This window comes from Sphaeramia orbicularis, chromosome 1 (assembly GCF_902148855.1).
Source record: "Sphaeramia orbicularis chromosome 1, fSphaOr1.1, whole genome shotgun sequence".
NCBI lineage: Eukaryota > Metazoa > Chordata > Actinopteri > Kurtiformes > Apogonidae > Sphaeramia > Sphaeramia orbicularis.
Window position 1 is genome coordinate 16481951 of NC_043957.1, and position 23722 is coordinate 16505672.

The 23722-nt window shown below is 37.0% G+C and overlaps 1 protein-coding gene across 1 annotated transcript; it reads right to left on the minus strand.

Annotated features, from left to right (window-relative positions):
- Positions 1-1748: 1748 nt before the first annotated feature.
- Positions 1749-20505, minus strand: LOC115437297 (Fc receptor-like protein 5). The gene is made up of 12 exons (XM_030160534.1): positions 20328-20505; positions 18132-18488; positions 15921-16121; positions 15490-15846; positions 12280-12492; positions 11621-11884; positions 9072-9332; positions 7409-7672; positions 7084-7165; positions 6945-7005; positions 2872-3104; positions 1749-2166 (listed from the first exon to the last, which is right to left on the minus strand). Exons 1-12 carry the CDS (start codon positions 20380-20382, stop codon positions 2106-2108), a joined length of 2409 nt encoding a protein of 802 aa, XP_030016394.1. The 5' UTR covers positions 20383-20505; the 3' UTR covers positions 1749-2105.
- Between the last annotated feature and the right edge of the window lie 3217 nt (positions 20506-23722).

A 23722-nucleotide genomic window follows, 5' to 3' on the forward strand; every position in this document is an offset into this window, starting at 1 on the left:
ATAAATGTCTCTGTCCACGATCTGTTCAGACTCTGTAGATGTCTCTGCAGCTTCAACATGACCAGACTGGTTCACCTCTTTAATGCTTTTATAGCTCAAAGACTGAGGTGAAATATGTCACGATAACAACTGTTACAGTGTTGGTGTCTTGTATCACTTGCAGTGAGAGATGAGACATAAAACTAGATGTTCTTTCTTCTTTCTTTCTTATACCTTTACCACAAACTGCAACTTTCTTGACTTGTAAAATTATGTTTTAAATACACAGACATCTGTAAAAATAATGGAATCATTCATGAGGGGATCCAAAAACAACTGGCCTCTTGCCATTGATTATAATCCAGTTTTCACTGTAATGCATGGACACAAATGGAAGGACCGGGGCATCGGTTCTCTAGGAGGATGGGTAAAAATACAGAGGCAAAAATTTCTTGTGGAAGTAATAAAATGATTTACCTAAAAAAAAGGCAAAAAACCCAAAACAAAACTCATACTCATACAGATAAACATAAAATGGCAAATTCATCATATTTTGGTGGAAATTCGAGTCACATTTTCAGGAAGTGTCTATTTTTTTTCTTAACATTACTCATTGCGAATAAAAACTAGTCAGAATATGAGGTGAATGACTGTTTGGTCCATTCATTGTAATTCTGTTGTGTTTCTCCTTCAGTTGGACCCTTTTCCAATCTATGAGAATGTTTCCACTGCAACAAAGACAGAGACTTAGGACACTTGATGGGACGTCCAGTTGGATTGAAGACACAGATCCTTTTTTATTGGATTTCCGTGTTTGTCATATTTCATTTAAGACAGCAGCTGTTTTTCAGTTCTTCCATGTCCTGTACCTGTAATCCACCAACTCTGGATACCAAAGATTGTGACTTCAGTGCACACATACACATGTATCTGCTGAACTGGATTTGAGTGTTTCTTAACCATTGTATATATTGTGTTATATTGTATTCAACAGCTTCTATGTGGCACTGATGAGCTCAAGAGTTAAACAGTATCTGGGTGTTTCTATGAAACTGGGTTCATTTTGGTACCTGGCACTTTTCCAGCTTTTTAGACCCAATAATAAAACAGAAATTTGGGCATATTTCCCTGCAGGATGGACCTAATGATGACCTCAGATAAATGTAAAAATAATTATACTTTTGCTCTGAGCCATCCCAAAATTAATGAATTTTTAATAAAATATTGAGGCCAAAAATAGGACCAAATTTGGGACATGAAATGTTACCTAGGTGTCAGTGAATTTTATCTTGAAAACACAGCTGTAAATGGTCTTATATACCACTATAAATAAAGACACTGTGTTAAATTTGACAGTCCCTGTGGATTTTCTAATACAGACATGAAGGTTTTTCATAAATCTCAGTCTCATTCCAGGTTTTGCATATAACCCATTGTGTCCACTTGTGTTGCATGCGGAAACTGCCCATTTAAATGCATAGAAATCGTGAGTGATTTTGCAACAGCGGTCATTTTTGTGAAACACTCTGCCTTGTGTAATGTGTTCAATTCTCAAAATGTACCTGTGAGGGACTAAGAAGATATTAAAAAAAAAAAAAATAGTAGCATGTAATTTCCGTGTCGTTTTACCATGTTACATGCAGATTTTTGTTTTAAAAGTAATGTAAAGACAATATAAAAATGTTTTTTATTTGAAAAATTGTTTCTTTTGTATCTCAGTAAATATTTATTTTTAAAATAGACCCAAAGTGCTTCCAAACTTGCTTCATAAGATTAGTCTACATCTGGTTTGAATTTTTAGCCCCTCTGTTCGGTTTTTAGGGACCAGTTTCATAGAAACACCCAACTGCATTGCTATCATACAAACAGAAAGAACATGTGCTAAACATCAGCAGACACAGGAAAAACAAAAAGGTAAAAGAAAAAGAACTGAAAAAAGACAGGTGATTTTTTTTTTATATTTGTGGATATAGAGTATGATGTTCATAATTATGTTTTCGGTGTATAGTTACCTGATGTATAGCTTGGGCCTCATGACACAAATGAATAATCTGGACCAAATAAACCAGAATAGACTATGGTTCCTTATTCAGTTTGCAGTCCTTAAAGATACGACAAATCCGTCATCATTTGTTGATCACACTGTAAATTGTAAATGGATCCTCTGCAGCTTTTTGATGGTTTGTCCTGTAAATAAACAAAGCAGTTACTTCAGTTTCAAGCTGAAAGTGTCTTAAATGTTTTTGTTTCTACTTTATGCCCTATTCACAGTAATGCAGATATTTTACAAAACAAATGTTTTTCTTTTTTCCACATGTAAACAGCATTTTAGGTCACATAATAGACATTTTTAAACTCTATCCAAAGTGTAGATCTTTCTAAACTCTGGTTTATGTGCATCTGTGTGTTCCAGGGAAACGTAGAGACCAGAAGATGATGTCCGTCTCCAATTTGTTCATGTCTATTATGTGTTTGTGTCCTGAAGCTGCACATGAAGCATCCAGGTGTATAAATCAGTGTATGACCTGCAGTAGCTTGAGGCCAGTACCAATACCCTTAGGAGATGGACCGGACTGGACCAGCGTTATGGACAAATCCATATTATGTGAAGAATACATTTCAACAACCAAAACCAACACCTAAAGTAACACAAATTTACAACTGAACTACACTTTAAAGACAGATTAAAGCCTCTGAATCTGTTATGTCCAGTATTATCCAGTTTGAACAACAGTAACTATTCATTTTAGTCATTTTAGTATTGTTGTGAGGACTGAGATATTTATTAAAATGAAGGTCTTGCAGCCACAATTTCTTCTAGAAAACAGATATCTGTTTCAAAAAATACCCATGCTAGTGTGGACAGGGCATTAGCTACATTTTGCTGCTCACCTTGGAGAACTACTGGCACTGACAAATTCGACATTAGTATAGACAACATCCCCCTCATCCTCCTCCTCCTCTTCTTGTCTGTGGAGCTGAGCTGGTCCAGTGTTGGAGTAAAGAGCATAATCCTGGTTCTTACTGAAGTGGATGACGGAGTAGTGACAGTCATCGTGCTGTTCTGCTGGTTGTCTCTGGGCTACAGCTGAATCATCTCGTGAATCATCTACATGTGTACTCAACTGATAACACATACACACAGTATAAAATATAGTGTAAACAGGATGATTACGGTTAAAAAAAAAACTGTTATTCCAGGGATCCTGAAGTAAAAACCTTGTAGGGTTATTGGAGGATAATAGTCTTGTATAACCTGACATATGTAACTGCACAGTTCTTTTTGACAGTGTCGTAAGGTTGAAGAAATATCTCGTTAACCCACAAAGACCCAGTGCTACTTCTATGTCACTTCCCAAATTAATTTTTCTCTCTATTTAACCTTTCTTAAGTGATTTATCACCATTTATTCTAATATTATTATCCTCTGTGTTTTGCATTTTTTTTTCTCATGGAAGTCAGTTATTTTCCTATATTTAATTTGGCAATGGCTTCTGCCACAGTACTGTGGCACAAAATATTGGTTTATCTATCGCCACAGACCAATCAAATGTTAGCATTTGTACTAGATCCAATCACAGATACTGTTCCATGAACTCATCAGCCTCTATTGCCACAGTACTGTGGCAATATATGGCGTATACTTCAGTCCATTCTTTTGTGCATTTTGCTACCACAGTACTGTGGCAACTGATGGAAGAAATTACAAACTAGTGATAGTATATAGTATAGAATAGGAATTACTGTTACCTCCGCCAAGGAGGTTATGTTTTTGCCAGGGTTTGTTTGTTTGTCTGTCTGTCCGTTAGTGTGCAACATAACTCAAAAAGTTATGGACAGATTTTGATGAAATTTTCAGGGTTTGTTGGAAATGGGATAGGAAGAAATGATTAAATTTTGGTGGTGATCGGGGGTGGGGGGGCCCCCGAGGGGGCGCAGACCAGAAAATTTCATCAAAATCTGTCCATAACTTTTTGAGTTATGTTGCACACTAACGGACAGACAAACAGACAGACAAACAAACAAACCCTGGCAAAAACATAACCTCCTTGGCGTGGGGGGGCCCACGGGGGGGGCCACTGATCAGCCTTGGCGGAGGTCTGCGCTCTCCGAGTGCTTCTAGTTCTAAATACTCTATATGGGGTTTTATGGTGTTTTTTGCTCTGGAGGCTGGAGAAGTTGGGCGGAACTACATGCTCGATGCAGCAGTGTGATGTGTGACTTCAGTTCAAGTAAATGCTAGTCTGACCAGGTATTGAACCTAAGTCTCCAGCATTGCAGTCCAATATGTTGCACAGTGAGCTACACATCATCCGTAACTCAGATTGACCTATTCCCTATATAATTGCCTTGGTACTTTTTCGGTATGTAAATTACCAGTTTAGACATGATATAACGAGGGCGCTGATTGGCTCTGTGGTAATAGACAAACTGATATTTCGTGCCACAGTAATGTGTCAATAGCCACTTAGTAAAAGTATTGTTATTGCCTCACCAGGAGGTATTATGATCACTTTGCTTTGTATGTTTGTTTGTTTGTTTGTTAGCAAGATAACTCAAAAAGTTATGGACAGATTTTCATGAAATTTTCAGGAAATGTTGATACTGGCACAAGGAACAAATGATTAAATTTTGGTAGTGATCGGGTGGGGTCTGTCTTGGCGGAGGTCTGCGCTCTCCGAGTGCTTTTCTAGTTTAGAGCATGTATTTGCAGAACACAACACGTGGTCAAAATAACAAAAAGACGCAAGTGTTTTCATACCTCAAATAATACTAAGAAAACAAGTTCATATTCATTTCTAAATAACACAATACTAGTGTTGTAACTTGAGAAAAGTTCAGACATCACTATTTGGTGGAATAAGCCCACGGACTTGTCTATAAATGTGCTACAGCAGTGGCAAACCAGCCCACCAAAGGTTATAATTTGGATCACAGTATGAATTTGCAAAGTGCAACAATTATAGTTATTAAGAGTCAAAGGTGTCAAAGTTGTTTTAGTTCAGGTTCCACATTCAGCCCAAATGTAATCTCAAGTAAAATAATAGCATAATAACTTATAAATAATGACACAGAATTTAAATCAAAATTTCATAGTAAAAAGTCAGTATTGGATCGGTATCAGTGAACCTAATCATAAAAAAAAAAAAAAAAATGAAATTGGAAGCAAAAAAATTCAGATTGGGACATCACTATTTTGGAATAGAAATTGATTTAAACCAACTGGACGACAAAGCCTGCATGTTTGATCTAATCAGCTCTACATTTTCTGCATGACACATGAGTAGGGATGGGAATCGAGAACTGGTTCTTTTTGAGAACCGGATCCCAGTAGCTCGATTCCTTGGAATCGTTTACCTGCCTGCTTAATGATTCTGCTTATCGATTCCGCCTTCATTGCACTTGCGCGATGACGTCACACATACACTGCATTGTTTTGGTCAGAACGTAGCCAACATGGCGTTGAGGCAGAAATGGTCTAAAAAGACGACACCAGGTCCACTTGTAACACTTGCAAAACTTCCATTTCTTCAAAAGGGTGGAATCCCTCCAATAAGCTCAAACGTTTGTCCACAGCATGTGATTCATTTGCAGGAATATCGTGTATTTGATATGCTACTTAGCGGCGCTTGTGAATCTAGCGGTAGAGTGAACACCAGGCCGTCAATGGCGATTTCTCATAGACTGCAAGGGAAGCCCGGCTTCCCCTAAAATTACAAAAATTAAATGGTTAAATATGTACGGTTGTGTTGACAATTCATTGACTACAAATATGTTAGAACACGTTCATCTCAAAGACAAGTTCGTTCAGAATCAGCTTCATCACAAATCAGTGGACTCGATGTCATTAACTTCTCATCCATTCTTGTTGCGCGGTTTTCTCATTCGATCTCTGCTCAGTGCATTTGCCCGTAGATGCCCGATGTCAATGCACTTCAATGGGACTGAGAGGAACAGTTTTTTTCATTGCCTCAAAACTGGACAGTTATTGGATAAATGCCACAATGTTGTCCCGCCGCCGGACGCCCGGCATCTCTGGGGGTGAATGAAGCTGTGGGCGGGGCTCGGCCGGGCTGGACACCAGGATTTCACATGCTGATTGGAGGATCAGTCGAAAGGCTGAATCCCGTTTGGTTGACAGCTAGTTAAAGATCTACTCCTTCACTGACAGAGTTCAGTTTAATACCGTTGCACATTCTGCTGTGAAATCGAGAGAGAAACCACTACGAAATTACTTGTTCATTTCTTGCACTGTAAACAAAACACACTCATTGTACTTCCTTGTTTCAATTTAACATAATTTCAACGTTTTCTTGTTTACTTGGTACGATAAGGTCACTGACCATTTTCTTAAAAAGGAACAGAGGGCCAAATTTATGTTTAAATAACTTGGCATTTTTTTTTAATGTAAACCGACAATGAGCTTCCCCTGTCTGAAAGACGAGCAGCCGCCCCTGCAGGCCATCATCTGGGCCCAGTTCCAGTGCGGGCAACAAATGTCGTACCCCCTCAAATACAAGTTTCCGAAGGTAGGGGAAAGGAAATGAGGTGCACAACAACGGGAGACGGGGCGAGTCGAACCAGTTCCACATAGTGGAAATGCGGCAATAGAGGAATTAGTAAAGTGTCTTTAGTTTCACTTTCACTGTACACCCCCACGCCCCCCCATCCCACAAACCGGGTCCGGTGTCATCTGTTATTATCATTTGTACATACTGTATATGTTATATTTTATGTGCAGAGATGGAAATATAAAAGAAAGTTAATGCAAACACACCCATTTGTACTCTTTTATTCCCTCACCCAAAGAGAATCGATAAGGAATCGGATCGATAAGCAAAATTTATAATGGAATTGGAATTGCTAAATTGTTATCGATTCCCATCCCTACACATGAGTAAAATGAAATGTTGCTCTATCATACCTAATCAATGTTTTTTTTTTTTTTTTGCCATCTCCCTCACCCGTGTGCTGCTCTCTGGTGTTTCTCTAGGCCTGGGCTGCTGCTTGAAAACCCCTTTTCTCCTGTGGAGGACAATTATCATACGCATCATGAATAAATGGCTCGGTGCTTAATGAATATATGACAAAAAAATCACTCACCTAATCCACACGAAAATAGCCAGGAGTGTAACAGCCAAGAGGAGAGTAGTGATTGTTCCAGTAACAGATGATTTCAATGAACCTGTTTAGTAACAAGAAATACTGACATTTGCGGAAACAGAGAAAAGATCATTTAATGTTTGCTGCGTTATTGTTGAGTGCAAACGAGTCCTGCTGCAGACTTGTTTATATTATATTCTTGATTTCACCCACTTAAACAAATGAATAAATAGACTGTAATATCTACTGTTAAGCTACAGTGTGTTTGTGTCGAGCAGAGTCAGGTCCAGTCTATGTCATGGAGCATGAAATCTACAAATCATACCTGTCAACACAATCAGATGTGAGGTGGAGTTCTGTCGTCCTCTGCTGTTCTGGGCTTCACAGTAATAATTCCCACTGTGTTCAGATTTGAAGTCAATGATGGTGAAGTTCTGTCCTGATGCTTTTGGTGAGTCTTCATCCTCCTTGTACCAGGTGTATTTAGTAACAGGTGGGTTTGCATCACTGGTACAGGTCAGAGTCACTGAACTGCCCTGAACTATCTGACCAGACGGACTCACGGACACAGAGGGAAGTCTTGGAGGATCTGGAGGAAAATATGTAAAGACACATAACACAGATGTTAAAGGAAGATAAACTAAAGGATACTAAAAAGGCTGACATTAATGACTTGTTGACAATAGTCACTTTTCCATTGACCCTCAAATTGTGTGAATATAACTTGTGCATACAAATTTACCTAATGGAAAAATTACTATTTTGCCCAAACTCTCATTTTTCAATTAAAAGTGTTTACACTGGCAAGAGGTGGTTTTTTGGGTGTAGCGCAATTAGTATATCACACAAAACTGCAATGGAAAGACCTTTTTCTGCAACTAGAGTCAACTGAATTAAAAAAAAAAAAAAAAAAAAAAAATGTTGACGGACGTCACAACAAGTGAAGAAGAAAAGTTTTTAAAAGAAACATGGCATGGTATGTGTGGACACACCAGGAAACAGAATCTTTTTTTTTTATTATTTAGTATGGCATAGTGGGGTAATATATAATGATAATGAATATATCTGTAAATCAGGGAAGGATGGAGTGTGAGATTGACAGGAGGATTGGTGCAGTAGCTGCAGTGATGCAGTCGCTGTATCAGTCTGTTGTGGTAAAGAGGGAGCCGAGCCGAGAGGCGAAGCTCTCGATTTACCGGTCAATTTACGTTCCTACCCTCACCTATGGTCATGAGCTTTGGGTCATGACTGAAAGGACAAGATCCCGGATACAAGCGATCGAAATGAGTTTCCTCCGCAGGGTGGCTGGGCGCACCCTTAGGGATAGGGTGAGGAGCTCAGCCACCAGGGAGGAGCTTGGAGTAGAGCCGCTGCTCCTCCGCATCGAGAGGGGCCAGCTGAGGTGGCTCGGGCATCTGTTTCAGATGCGTCTTGGACGCCTCCCTGGGGAGGTGTTCCAGGCATGTCCTGCCGGGAGGAGACCTCGGGGAAGACCCAGGACATGGTGGAGAGACTATGTCTCTTGGCTGGCCTGGGAACGCCTCGGGGTCCCCCCAGAAGAGCTGGAGGAGGTGTCTGGGGAGAGGGAGGTCTGGGCGTCCCTGCTTAGACTGTTACCCCCACGACTCGGCCCCGGATAAGGCGGAAGATAATGGATGGATGGATAAATAACATGATAAATCAAAATCTTCATTCAGGCCTGAGTGTTCTGTGGCTTTGAGAACATAAATCCAATAGGCTTCTCTTTGTTTGAGGCATTGAATTCCAAGTGAGTGCCTGGATTTTTGTCTTTTTCCAGCTGAGAACTGATTAGTTTGTTGGCAAAAAAAAAAAAAGAAAAAAAAAAGCCATTTCAGGCTGACACTGGAAAATGACCCATAAGAACAATAAAAAGGGTCTGTTAGACATCACTGCATATCAGAACATCTACACCGTTACAACACCATAGTAGTTCACTGTTAAGATGAATAAAAGATCTATGTACTCACACTGAACATCTATAAACTGAAACATTGAGTTCATCTGTCCATGCTGGTTTGCAGATGTGCAGTGGTATCTCCCTTTGTCTTCAGCGCTGATCCTGATCCAACTGTAACTGCTGTTTTTTCCTGGGGTGAGGGTTTGATCCTCCTTGTACCAGGTATAATGAGCTGCTGGGTTCGCATCACTGCTGCAGGTCAGAGTCACTGAACTGCCCTCCACTATCGGACCAGACGGACTCACGGACACAGAGGGACGCCTGGGAGGATCTGGAGGAGACACAGTAGCATAAAGGAAGTCAAAGAGATTATCAGTAATACATTCACTGTGTTAATAAAGCAGTTAATGATTATTGGAATATTCCTGAGTTTACTTGAGGCATCTATGTTTTTTTGTTTTGTTTTTTTTTAATCAGGTTTTGTACTCAAAATTGTTAACTCTTTCAAATCATGATGATTACATGTTTTATTTTGCCACCTCTGAGCCACACTTTGTGACTTTAAAATGTGCTTTAAAAATAAAATGTACACATTTATTATTTCTATAACTATGATTTATACTGTATTTGCTGAAATCTGCAACCTGACCACTAGATATCACTAAAGATATCACGCTGGTATCTTAAATAAATGTAACGTAACATCTGCAATTTTACTGTGCATCTTTGAAATACTTTGCATTGGGTTTGTATTTCTAAAGAATAGTGCTCCAAACTAGCAAATTCATAGCATTTTCATAACAGTCTGGTCAACATCAAAACCATGAAGCTTATGGTACGGTGGGCTTTTTTTGCAGACAACATCAGCATATGAATCAAAGCTCAGTGAGTTATCAAGATACTTGTAATTATCCACTATCTGGTCAGAGATGACCACAGAAGATGATGCTGGAGGTTTTTTTTTCCTGAAATCATCAACCTCAGTCTTGATTAACCCATAAAGACCGAAAGACCAAAAGCATCAACTGATCTGAACTGTTTAATATCTGTTGATCCTCCAATCCTATCAATTCATGTAAATAATTGGTGTAAAATGCAGTTTTTGATCTATTCATGGTCATCAGATATGACCTATTTGGATGTTCAGAGGCTCTGTAGTGAATGTGGAAACACTGTCATCTTCTACAACATTGATTCAACAGTAAAACCCATGGAGATGGATCAATGAGAGTGGATGGACACACTTGGTTTAAGTTCAGTTAATGTAGTGTTTCTCAAACTGTGGGGTGGGCCTCCTAGGGTGGAAGTGAAGGCTTCCTGGTGGGCGGGGGGGGGGGGGGGGGGGGGGGGGGGGGGGGGAATCACTCAGGTTAGAACATGTAGCAGATGGAACTAATTTTTTAGTGTTGGAGCACCCTGGACTCATTTTAGGGACGTACACCAAACAAATCTACTGCCATGTTGATCTGTCACTAGACCTGACAAAGAGTTTAGGTTTGGAGAATGGAAAATATTGGACTGGAAAAAAAGTGCAATGTTTCTGTTTTTGCACAGTTTTTACAGTTTGCACTTAGATGTGCAATGGAAACTGATATTGTTAAAATGTTCATCTTTGATACCAAATTAGTTTGTTGTTCTAAAAAAATAACTTCAATGTTATAGTTGTAAGATAATTATGCATGTCCTATTTTTATTTGGAAAAATACTATCTCAGGGAGCAGTCTGGTTTAGTTTATTTGTATTGTTCAAGCAAAAATCTTCTTTCATTAAAAGTTAGAATTGCACCATTGCTACAGTGTTGTTGGGGTTGAGGGGGACCTGGAGATTTTTCGTTCCCCAAAGGGGGACCTGAAAGAAAAAGACTGAGAACCACTGAGTTAATGATAGATTTTGCTGAAAAATGTCACTTTTTCTTTAATTTTCTCTGTTTTGATATAATAACCTTTGAATTTACTTTGAGTTTCAGTAAATGAAATATAGTAAAATACATGATTTACACTGAAAAATGTAAAATACTGAAGATAATATTAAAATAAGTGGTGATTTATTAATTAGAAAAAGGTTAGATGGAGAGAAAAATTCATCCAGGAGTTGCCGTACAAGTGGCACTGGGTCTGTATGGGTTAAATAGAACGATAAGAGAGGAGGACTAACACCTGTGAGTGAAGTCAGACAGTACTGGGCTGTGATCAGCGTTGAGACAACAACACATTTACTCAGGCGTCTGCAAACTTTATGAGTACAGTATTGTACAGTATTGTGACTAAAACACATGTGCACCAGCAGAATGTGAAAATAATAATAATGATAATAATAATAATAATAATAATAATAATAATAATAATAATAATACATTTTATTTGTATAGTGCTTTTCACAGAACTCAAAGACACTTGCAACAGATAAAAACAGAAACCAGACATATTAAAAACTGATTAAAAGCAGGTGCAAAAGGCAGGTATACGAATATAAAACAGTTAAACATTAAACATTAAGATTAAACATTAAAAGCAATCTAAAATAAATGAGTTTTTAAAAGGGATTGACAAAGGAAAGTGTTATATGCAAAATAAAAAAGTCACTCCGGCTGGTTAGCACAGTAAAGTTATTTTTACTTACATTGTACATTAATAGAAATAACCTTAGACGTCCTCTGCCCTAACTCGTTCTCAGCTGTACAACGATAACCTCCAGAGTCTGAGGACTGGATGGGTACGAACACAAGCTGTGTCTCTGTGTTCAGCTGTGTATTGTTCATGCTGAACCAGGCATATTTAGCCGCTGGGTTGGCGTCACTGCTGCAGGTCAGAGACACTGAATTGCCTTCCATTATGTCCAAAACTGGTGAGGGACTCACAAACACTTTAGGAATTTTGGGAGCATCTGCAGACAGAAGAGGACATTCATATGATCACAGCTTATGACAAAAACTCCTTTACCACCTAGTGTTGGTAGGTGAAACAGTGAATAATATTTTCTAATTGGGAGTACTCAGGTCCTTAAGTTTAAGTACACAGAAGTGGCATAATATCTACTGAATATTACAGTTCTTGATTTTTTTTTCTGTTTAGTATGATGTATTTAGATTTTTTTCATATGTACATATTTGTCTATATTTTGATTATGTTGTTCATTATTGTTTAATTTTGTGTAGAGCCCTCTGACTTTGGTAAAGGACCAAGCAAAGTCATGGAAGCCAATTTGGCATTAAATTAAAAAAGAGAAAGTAAGAAAATGAACACTTTTTAAAGTTCCTATGTCAGTTTGTTTGAACTTACACACTGGAAGAGGTCGATGACGTTCATATCCTTTGATTGCGCAGGAATAACTTTCTTCGAGATCTACATGTCTGCTATAAGAAAAGGACGTCTCCTCTGTAATTTTTACATTATTTCTGTACCAGATGTAAGAGTGAGGACCTGGACAGCTGCTCTGACAGACCAGCCTTAACCCAGCGGAGGACCAGATCACCTCCACTTTTATATCTGGATCTGTGAACAGTAAAAGAAACATTAAAATGTCACTTTAACCTCAACCCTGTAAAATAAAAGTATTAGTAGCATTTTACATTACAGCGCAGTGATAACAAAGAGGAGTAATAAATAGGTAATACATAGATAATAATGTAGGAATAATGTGGATTTAACTCTGGTAATAACAATTTAAAATTCTTGGGAGTTTCTGTGTATTAATATAGTCTAACATTAAAATGATGGAGCCAACAGCCTAATGTCCCTCCTGGATGTAGGTTGTGCTAAATAGGCTGCAATGATTTCACTGAGTAAGCTACTTTTTCAGGTCTTTTCAAGGCTCCCTGACTTTCAGATGTGTGGTCTTTATATTTAAATATTGTTCCAGTTTGATACTTCTACAGTTTTACAACAAACTTGTCAAAAAAAATCTTGACATCTAAAATCATCTTTTAACCTTATTCTTGTGTTAGGGTCGGCACCAACCCATTTTATGTTTTAAATGCATAAAATTTGTTTATTGCATCAAGGCTTTTTGACTTTGTCAGGAACCTCTATTTCAAAAAGATAATAAAATGATTTTGTCACTAAATTATAAAACGCTCTGGTTGAAATTATGACCTTTGTGTTGTTAGGGTTGATTTCCACCCAGTTATAAAAATAAGATGATCAAGCAATAATTAGAGCCAAAACTGAACTCATAAGTGCACTGTCAGCCAACACACTGACAGACAGCTCCTCTACCAATCGTGAGCTTTAGGCGATTCTCATTTTGTCTTATTATCCAGTTTACCTGCAAAAAAACAAAACAAGCAAAGACTGGCATGAGAGGTCAATTCAGTATGACAAGGTTGAAACTTTGAGTATCATTATTGTGACATTACTGAGAAAAAAATATTGTGGAATAAATATATACCTTTCATGCAGTGTCGTGTGTTGAATTTATTGGAAAAATTGTGTAGTTTCAGAATATAACGTCAAAAAATGTGTATCACTTGTCTTTGTGTGACTTTTTGCATGATGTTTGCTGAAAAGTGGGCAAAAATTACCCTTTTTCAGTGACAAATAATTTGAAAACCCATATTAATCCTGTTGCTGCTTGCAAATTTTCACTGGACTTGCTTCCTTTTAACCTTAGAAGAAGAGCTTACAGTCTGGCCTTTTGAATGAGTATCAGTTTCAGTGATTTCAGTTCAAAGTCAATGACGTCATATCAGCCAGTTCCTCAGAAGACGTCCTGTGACAATTTTGTTTGGATTTTTTGGCTTCTAGGTAAGAATTTGACTTATAATTCTTTATGTAGAGTTGATATTATCATAAATCTGTATGTATTATACACCATTCTCTTTCTTTTTCTGTTGTGAATAAAGCATTACCCAACAATTAAGTATATTCTAATATTAGATAAGTAAAATCATTACTTTTACAAACCCTACCCCCATCGGTTTTTAGTTTTTGAAAAACACACATACCATTGTAAAAAAAACTTGCATTCTCTCAGTTTTCAATATCTAGCCTACAAAATTTAATCAATTATGCCCACCTATATGGGCTACAATTAGTTTATATTATTTAGGCCCATTTACTTTCCTAAAGTGAGATCAAGTTGTTTTTGTTTTTTTTACAACCAAATCTTCATTTTCATTTTTGAAACTGCCCACCAATTTGTTAGATTTTGACTTGCTCAGTCAATGATGAAGCCAATTTAACCAGCCAGAATCCCTTTAGGAAGGCTTCTATAGATCAATTTATAGTTAAACTAATAAAACAACTCTTACACATGTTATGGAGTAATGCCTAATTGATATATATATTTTTTAAATTTCAGACTGACTGAATAGGGCTAAGATGCCAAGACGAAAGCAATCCAGGGTGGAGGAAGGAAGGCCTCCTGGGGAGTATTCAAAGCTCACAGATGAAGAGAAAAAAGCATGTTACGTTTGATTTTTGACAGGAATTAAAGGGTAAAATCGATCATAGGCGAAATTTCATGTTTTTATGTTTCAGCCTTGAGTCAATAAACGCTCAGTGATTTGAAAACCACAAAAGATTTTGCGTAAATGATTTCAGATTCAGATTCCTGAGAAAATTTGACCCTAAACTGATATATTTTCAGTCCATAACCAAGAACTTGAATTTTTGCCCTTAATGTCACTAAAATGCAACTCAAACCTTGAACCTTGTCGTATAGAGTTGGTGACCTGCAGAGTGCACATCGAGGGGTATACTGACAAAAAAAAAAAAGGCCTGGAAGCTCACACCAAAAATATTAAAACCGATATTTTCAGCCTAACAAGGTAACCAAGAGATGAGAAACAAATTGGATGATAGATAACTGTTTTTAGTGTATTTTACAGCTGATTCAAGACATGGGTCAAAACCAACCCGTTAACACAAGAGATGGTAACAGAAAGCTAACACCAGAGGAAGGTTAAATTGACAAATATTATAAGGGTAAGTGATAGTATAACTCAATCGGGTTAAAAACAAATCACTAATGCAATTTTTTTCTCTAATAAGGAGGGGATGGTATTTTGTCTTTGTATATTTTAGTCATACAATTCTGCACACCGTTATTATATGCTGTAGTTTTAAATTGGTGTAAATAAAAATTGTGTGAATCTGAGGACAATCCTCATCTCCGCTATTGTTTTTACCGCAGTTCTGGATCTTTAATCTGCATGAGTAATGTGGTGAGTTAAAATAAAGCTAAAATCAAAATCAGGCCATAACCCCGGTTAAAATGAGATAAATTAGACATGTGTAGTTTTGCATAAGAGAACATAAATGTCAGCATTATAATGTGGTTGTTACTACTTTTACTTTTCACTCATTTTTCCTGGAGTCATTAAATGGTTCGAACTTTGGCAAGTACATAACATTACTACATTATTAAGTATATTACCGAATTGTACGCCACTATCACTGTACATTACTACTAAAATATTATTGAAGAAATCACCAATCTCATTAAGCTTTGGTCATTTAATTGCATCGTTTGTTCATTTTCATCATTACCTTTCACAGTCAGAGTTGTACCAGGGAAATCACTCCCCCATTCAAAGCGTCCTGCTCTGAACTTGAAGCGATACTGGGCTGAATCGCTCACTCTCAGGTCAGTGATTTTCAGTGTAGACTTTCCGTTTGTCCTTCCACCTGTTTTTACCTTGACACGTTGATTAAAATGTGAGTCTTTACTGAGGTCCTCAGGCTGAGAGGGATTCTGCCACTGATGGCTGCGATTGGGACTGAACCAGAATTGCGAAGCGATAGATCCCACACTTTCATAAGAGCAAGAAATGTCGACTGATGAGCCTTTGAATGCACAGATTCTCTTCTCAGTATAAGTCACACTGTTGCATCTATCAGGTAAGCCTAGAAGACAAAACATTTATCATTACTGCCAGTGTTATGGTGTCAAATATTAGGCATATTGGATATAAACTCACACATAGAAGGAGAGTGGAAATCCTCATATTCTGGCACAGCACAGGAATAGCTGTGTGGGGAATAGCCTGAAATAGACCTCATTTCTTTGCTTTGCTTTTTTCCATTGTCATACCAGATGTAGTTGGGTTTAAAATGTTCACAAGAGATAGGAATTATTTGACAATGCAGTTTCCTGGAGGAAGACTTTTTTATGATTAGGTCTGTAAAAAATAAAAATCAAAAATCAAAACAAAAGCAATTTCTGAAAAGGCTCTTCATTTTGATGACCTGGGGTTATCCGATCACAGCAATTTCATGTCATACTGCTAATGGCACTAATAGTTTATGTGGTGTATTGTTTTACAATTACTGAAAGCTACAGGACCTCTAAAAAAAGAAGAAATGCTACAGTTTTGTTTTTTAACCCATAAAGACCCGGTGCTACTTTTGTGTCAGTTCCCAAATGAAATTTTCTCTATATTTAACCTTTCTTAAGTGATTTATCACAATTTATTATCACATTATCCTCTGTATTTGGCATTTTTAGTGTAAATCAGGTATTTTTTATGTATTTAATTTACTGATCATGTAGATGTTCATTAAATCTCAAAGTAAATCCAAAGGTTATTAGATCAAATCAGAAAAAAATGAAGAAAAAGTGACTTTTTCCACAAAATATATCATTAATTGAACATAAACCAAGTGTCTCCATTCACTGTCATTGATCCAACTCTATGGGTTTTACTGGTGAATCAATGTTGTGGAAGATGACGGTGTTCCCATAGTAACTACGGAGCCTCTGAATGTCCAAATGGGTCATATCTGATGACTGTGAAAAGATGAAAAACTGCATTTTGCACCAATTATTTACATGTATTGAAAGGATTAGTGGATCAACAGGTATTTAACAGTTTAGGTCAGTAGATTATTTTGGTCAGTGGCGAATGTTTGGGTCTTTATGTGTTTATTCCAAGGATGAAAACTATGCATGGTACATAGTGCATGGTACCGAAGGTATCCATCTCAGGTGCATCAAAATGTGAATCCCACTCCACAGATGATCAGATTCATCCACCTGCTTATCATACTTCATATATCATACTTCATCATACTTCACACAAGTTACTATAAAGTAATATTAATAGTTTTAAATTCTCAGAATAATCATAACTTTTGAGGATTCTATGACATCTATGCATACTAATGGCGCCCTTGGTGATGCTTAGCTGTGTGGTTTACAGCAGTGGTTCTGAACCGGGGGGGTGCAAGCATTATAAAATATAATGCAACATTATAAATGACTCGGCACATACCCCCACCCACCCACTCAGGGACCTCAATCTGTAGCGGTAATCAATGATAAGGTAAGGGGAGCTTTATCTATAGAGCTCTACAACCCACCACGTCCTCCACATACAGTCTTGTTGCATTGCATGGGTGGCAGGAAGCTCATGATGTCGTTAGTGGGGTTTAGTTCAAAATAGGTTGAGAAACACTGGTTTACAGCCATCAAAACGGCAACAAATTTAGATAAAAATAAGTATTAACCCATAAAGACCCAAACAGCCACTGGCGACTAAAACCATCTACTGATTTAAACTGTTTAATACCTGTTGATCCACTAATCCTATCAATCCATGTAAATAATTGGTGTAAAATACAATTATTTATCTTTTCATGGTCATCAGATATAACTTATTTGGACATTCAGAGGCTCTGTAGTTACCATGGAAACACCGTCATCTTCAACATTGATTCAACAGTAAAAACCATTGAGTTGGATCAATGACAGTGGATGGACACACTGGGGTTGTGTTCAGTTCATGACAGATTGGACTGAAAAAGACACTTTTTCTTCAGTTTTCTCTCTTTGTGATATGATAACCCTCAACTTTAATCTGAGCTTTAATGCTTAGTACAGGGGTCACCAACCCTGGTCCTTGAGAGCTACTATCCGAAATGTTGTAGAATTTACCCTCTTCCAGCACACCTGACGGTCATTATCAGGTTTCTGCAGAGTTTGATGAGAGGCTTATCATTTGAATCGGGTGTGTTGGAAGAGGGATACATCTAAAACCTGCAGGATAGTAGATCTCAAGGATCAGGGTTGGTGACCCCGGCTTAGTAATTCTGTTCCTTCCACAACTTGTCAGGGATCTCCAGAATGATTATAACTTCAACATTCACTTTAAAAACACAGAGATGACAGTGATATTAAAATAAAATATTACCTTGGACAGACAGCTGTACTCCTTGTGGGCCAGTATAAAACCCACCTGGTTGATTTGTTATTAATCTGAACTTGTACAAGGCTGAGTCACTGTCTCTCAGATCTGTGATCGTCAGTGTGCACGTGTTACTGTCACATCGATGTTGAACTCGACCTGCATACTCTGAGAGCATCCTCAGATCCAAAGGCTCTGGGTTTGGAAGTTTAATGAACCAGAATGTGTTCTCCACCACAGTGTGACGGCCATGTATTGTGGGTGGGTATGAGTAGGTGCAGCTCATGGTCACCGTTGATCCTTTCAAGGCACAGATCGGAGACGAGATGCAAGTCACACCCCAGTCATTCTCACTCCGTACCACTGGAATAAAACACACCAGAAACAGAAAGGTCACTACTGTTTCAACACTGAAGAAAAGAATTGAATTTCATGTGGAGGAGAAAAAGATTACAGGGTCAGGAAACAAAAGACCAAATTACGCAGAAGAAGAACATTGGACAAACTGCAGACAATCCCATGGAACATCATAGACTTCTAAATTCATCTCTCTTAAAAAAAAACATAAAAAGAGGGGGATGAGGTATAGGGTGTAAGTTTGTATCTGTATGTGTGTTTAGACATGTATGCATATTTTAAGCGTGTGTGCAATGTTATTGTGTATATATGTGTTGATCTAAATTTTAGGTGTGAGTGTATATACAGATGTTTTATTTTTATTCATTCTTGTGAACATGGGTAATTGTATATTTTTTTATGTATGGATGTATATACGGGTGGGGAAATATGTATATTGTTATCAAGTATACAATTGTATGTTTGTGTTTTGTATTACCTTGTAAAACTCAATAAAGAATGTTAAAAAAAAGAAACAAAAGAAAGTAAAATGGCTAGTGATGAGAAAATGTATTTCTACTACTGGCGTTCTGATCTTTTGCAGTGAATAAAATATGCAATAACTGGAGAAATGTGTTTGGAATAATTAATTACTTCTATCTGCGTCCTATAGCATCTTTAATGGTTAGCATTAGCTAATATTAGCTAATGATAGACAAAGATACTGCAGTTTGTATTGTGTGCAGATAACACAATTGTTTTAGTTCAGGAGATTGCTTAAAAATTGTAGCAGAAAATTGTGAAAATATTAAATAAATATTCACAGTTAAAGTAGAGAGATGAAAATCAGTTATCCTTAAATTTAGGGAAAAAAATAAACATAAAAAAACAACACAAAAATGCAAACAAACAAAAACAAAACAACAGTCTGCTTATCTAAATATCTCTCTTAATTATCCCCTTAAAGAATCTTGATTTTTGAATTTTGCCCATCCTAATACACGCACGCACGCACACACACACAAACAATGTGAAGAGGCCTCTGTCAGAGAAATGAATACGTCTGAGGGGAAGTACAAACAAAAAAAGAATTCTAGGGTTTCTTTGTATGAAATTAAAGATAAAAATAAGAGGAAACAGATTTGATATGTACATATAAGATGATGTGATTTTGGCCCAATCACTTACCCATAACATACAAAAACAGAATGATATAATCTTTTATTTACACCAGTAAAGCCTCATTTCTCATGGTGCATTCAGCGAACAGTCAACCAGTGTAGCACTCTGTTAAGCATTATCTGTTTCCTGTTTGAGGTCACACATGTGAATCCACAGGAAAGAGCAGAATACTGATGTGAAACCTTTCGTTATGTTATACAGCCTGACAATGTAAAAATCGAACTGAAAAGGGATAAATTAACACTGTAAATGAATATTTCTCTGTTGTAAGTCTATTTTACTGACTTAAACATCAACATGTTGCTCTTTCTTTATCAGTACAGCAGCTGCTTAGAGACAATGGAGAGTCAGAATTGATAAAAACAACCTTCCTTCCTCCTTTTATTTGCATTAAGTTACCAATTTTCTTATATTTGGTATGACTGACAACCGAGCCACTGCTTTGTGTTTTTGGATTTTTTAAAAATTTCAATCTAGTGTTGAAATAAATATTAATGAAATAATAAATCTTCAAACCACAGGAACTCTTCTTGTCTGTCAAATAACTGGAATTATGGCTCTAATATGATCTAAAAATATACCTTTTCCTGCAGTCATGTCTTGCAAGTTTTCATAGTAGCGATGCTGCAGTATATTGCCCTTGTTTTTCCGTAACTGTAATGAAAGTCTTAAGATAAACAGTACCTGGTAAACAGAGGAGGATGACGACAAACTCGCTCAAAGCTGCTGTTAAACCCATATCTGTTCCTCATCCGTCCATTAAAACATCACTCAGTAGATAATGGCTGTAGAAAACAATGCAGCATATCAGTATTTCACATCATAAGCAGAAGGATACGGTCTTGTATGGGGGTTTTCTTTTATGTAACAGCTGGTAAAAATGACAAGGCTAATATCTGACTTCCTCTTTATGTTAATAACGTCTATGAGAAGTCAAATGGGTTCACACAACTTTGCATAACTTTGATCCTGATGACACATTTTTAACCACCAAAACCACACACCCCACCCTGACAAATCTTATTCTGATCTAAATGTGCAAATGATCTGTACTGACAATGCAACCAAGAACCTTGTTAGAATTTTTGGGTGTTTTTTTTTTTTTTTTTTTTTTTTTTTGTTAATATGGCAGATATCAGATTCCACTTTGAACTGGTCGTAGTCCTGACCTGAGTCACATGTAGAAAAGCTGTGATAAAAGTATAAAAGTATTCGGATCAGTACAAAGAAGTGTTTCTACGTAGTGTTGATATTCCAAATGTTCACCAGCAGGAGGTAGTCTTATACCAGAACACACTGACTGTAGGTCATCCAAAACCAACAATGAATTAACGCTTTGTATCCGCTGACTACAGCAGTGTTTTTCAACCTTAGGGTCAACGTGGAATTCAAATGGGGTCACCTGAAATTTCTAGTAACTGATTTAAAAAAAAAAAGACTGATAAAAAATATATAGTGAGTTGACAGAGACGATCACAATCCATAAAAGACATGACGAACTGTGAAGCTGAAACTGAAGCACTGTGGTTCTGTTTATCTTTCAAATGTTCATTGTGGTCAGTTTCAGATGCTGCAGCTCTTTTATAATTCATAGTTTGAGTTATTGTTTGTTCAGTATTAATTGTCAGCCTTGTAAATACAAGCTGGACTGACTGTACATATCCTGACCAAGGAAAATACAATTTGTGCAGTAATCTGGCTTTTCTGCCTCCGTGCATAATAATATACATTATATAGACTAAATGTTGTCTAAAATTAACATTTATTTGCAACATAGTATAGCAAACTATTACATGATCAAAAACAACTGTCTGGGGTCACCAGAAATTTGTTATGTTAAAATGGGGTCACAAGCAAAAAAAGGTTGGGAACCAGTGGACTACAGGGTGGGTGAAAACTAACTAGGCATTAGAAATTACTTATATAATTTTTAGTATCACTGAAGTCATGACAAGAGCATTTTTTAAACTGACAACACTAATGGGGATTTCTTATTGTTTTATGTATGTATGTATGTATGTATGTATGTATGTATGTATGTATGTATTTATTAGGATCCCCATTAGCTGATGCAGGACATCAGCTACTCTTCCTGGGGTCCTCTTATTTCACAGATTCAGGAGGTTCTCAATGATATCCCAGACGATGTCCTTCATAAGGTTGTTCATTCCATCACTGGCCATTTAAGGAAACTAGTTGACACCAACGGCGTGATTCCATGACAAATGCCCACAAGACAAATGGCCACAACCTTAATGAAAAAAGAGACAAATGCCCACAGTTTGTAGTATGGCATTATTCCAATGGGGGAACTATATTAAGCATGCAAATACTGCAGATACTTACTGCAGATATCTACATATGCAATCAGTATTCAGCTGTTAAGCAACAGTAGTCCAGATAGTTATGTAATTGTTACATTATTGATACAGGATCTGAATTAAGCCTTTATGATGTGTGAACACATTAAAGTAATGCAAAAGGACAGTTTAATTTTGATTTCTTTTTCTGGAGAATATTTTATGAATACTCAGGTGCTATATATATATATATATATATATATATATATATATATATATATATATATTAGTGGTGGGCAGCGATTAAAATGTTTAATCGCGATTAATCGCATGGCTTTCTGCGATTAATCGTGATTAATCGCATGGGGGGGGGGGGGGGGCGCATCAACAGCATGTATTGCCTTTCAGTGATATTCCAGACTGGAAGTACTCCGGTGATAAAAATAATTGCACGTCAGTGCTTCCAAACAACTGTGTCCTTCTCAACCCCACCATCTGAAGACATTTAAAATGAAAATGTCCATGGAAAAAACCACTACTTTTACACATGTTTATGTCCCCACCAGTGTATTTACAGTTGTGAGTGATTGACAGGAGTCTTAAGCCCACTAATCAGTACTAATACTAATAAGCCCATTAATATGTGATGTTCAGTTGTTCAAAGCAAGCAAAAGGGGCCCTGAAGTGGTCAGAATAAGTTGCACTAACGTATGTTTTGTCCTTTCCATGTTACCATAGTCAGTTCGGACATAAGAAGGAACTAACAGACACGTTTCTTTCACTCTTGTTTGTATGGCCCCAAAAACGTTTGCCTGTGAGTATTTTATGTTCATTTGGGTTAAGAATGAATAGTATCAAATATCTCTGATGTGAGCCTTTGTTGCTGAATAAAAAGACGTTGTAAATCTTTAATTAACCTGTAAATGCTAATCGTTAGCGTGTCTATGGATTTTCCCATTCAAGTTAGCATCGAGATAAAATGACTGCTAATACAACATTCACATCGTAAATGAGTAAAGGTTAGTTCAAAGGCTGACATATTAGACCTAAACACAACCAATGAATTTACATAAACTTAGCATGAGCCTGCATAAAGAATTAGCAACCCATCTCCGACTGCTTGCATAAACAAATTAGCTTAAACATCAACATTACTTGTAAAGTTCGCTTTTTTCTCCTCTCAGCCGGCACATACACACAGCACCGGCGTGTGGACCGGCAAAATAAAAGCATGAGTTTCAAAATAAGAGCCTGTATGTATAAATCAACTAAGACTTGCTTGAAAGGCAGAACAATAATAAAACGGCGTTAACGTGAGATAAACAAATTGTCGGCGTTATTTAATGAATGCGTTAACGCGGTAATAACGTGTTAACTTGCCCACCCCTAATATATATTTATATATATATATATATATATATATATATATATATATATATATATATATATATATATATATTTATAGCACCTGAGTATTCATAAAATATTCTCCAGAAAAAGAAATCAAAATTAAACTGTCCTTTCCTTCTGTATATATTCTTTGGCAGTGGAAGAGAAGAGCTGTACAGATATTTTTCAGTTTAAGAGTTTGTGTAAGGAAAAAATAGAGAAGCTTTATAAAAGCATGTAATGACGTAATTCAATTTATGGATGCTGGATTTGTTTTATTTACATTGACTATTATGTAAACTGTTTACTGTAATAACTGTAATGGCAACGTATCTGATGTAAGCATATGTTTCAAGAAAGGGGCAGATATTATAAGTTTTCTTCATCCTG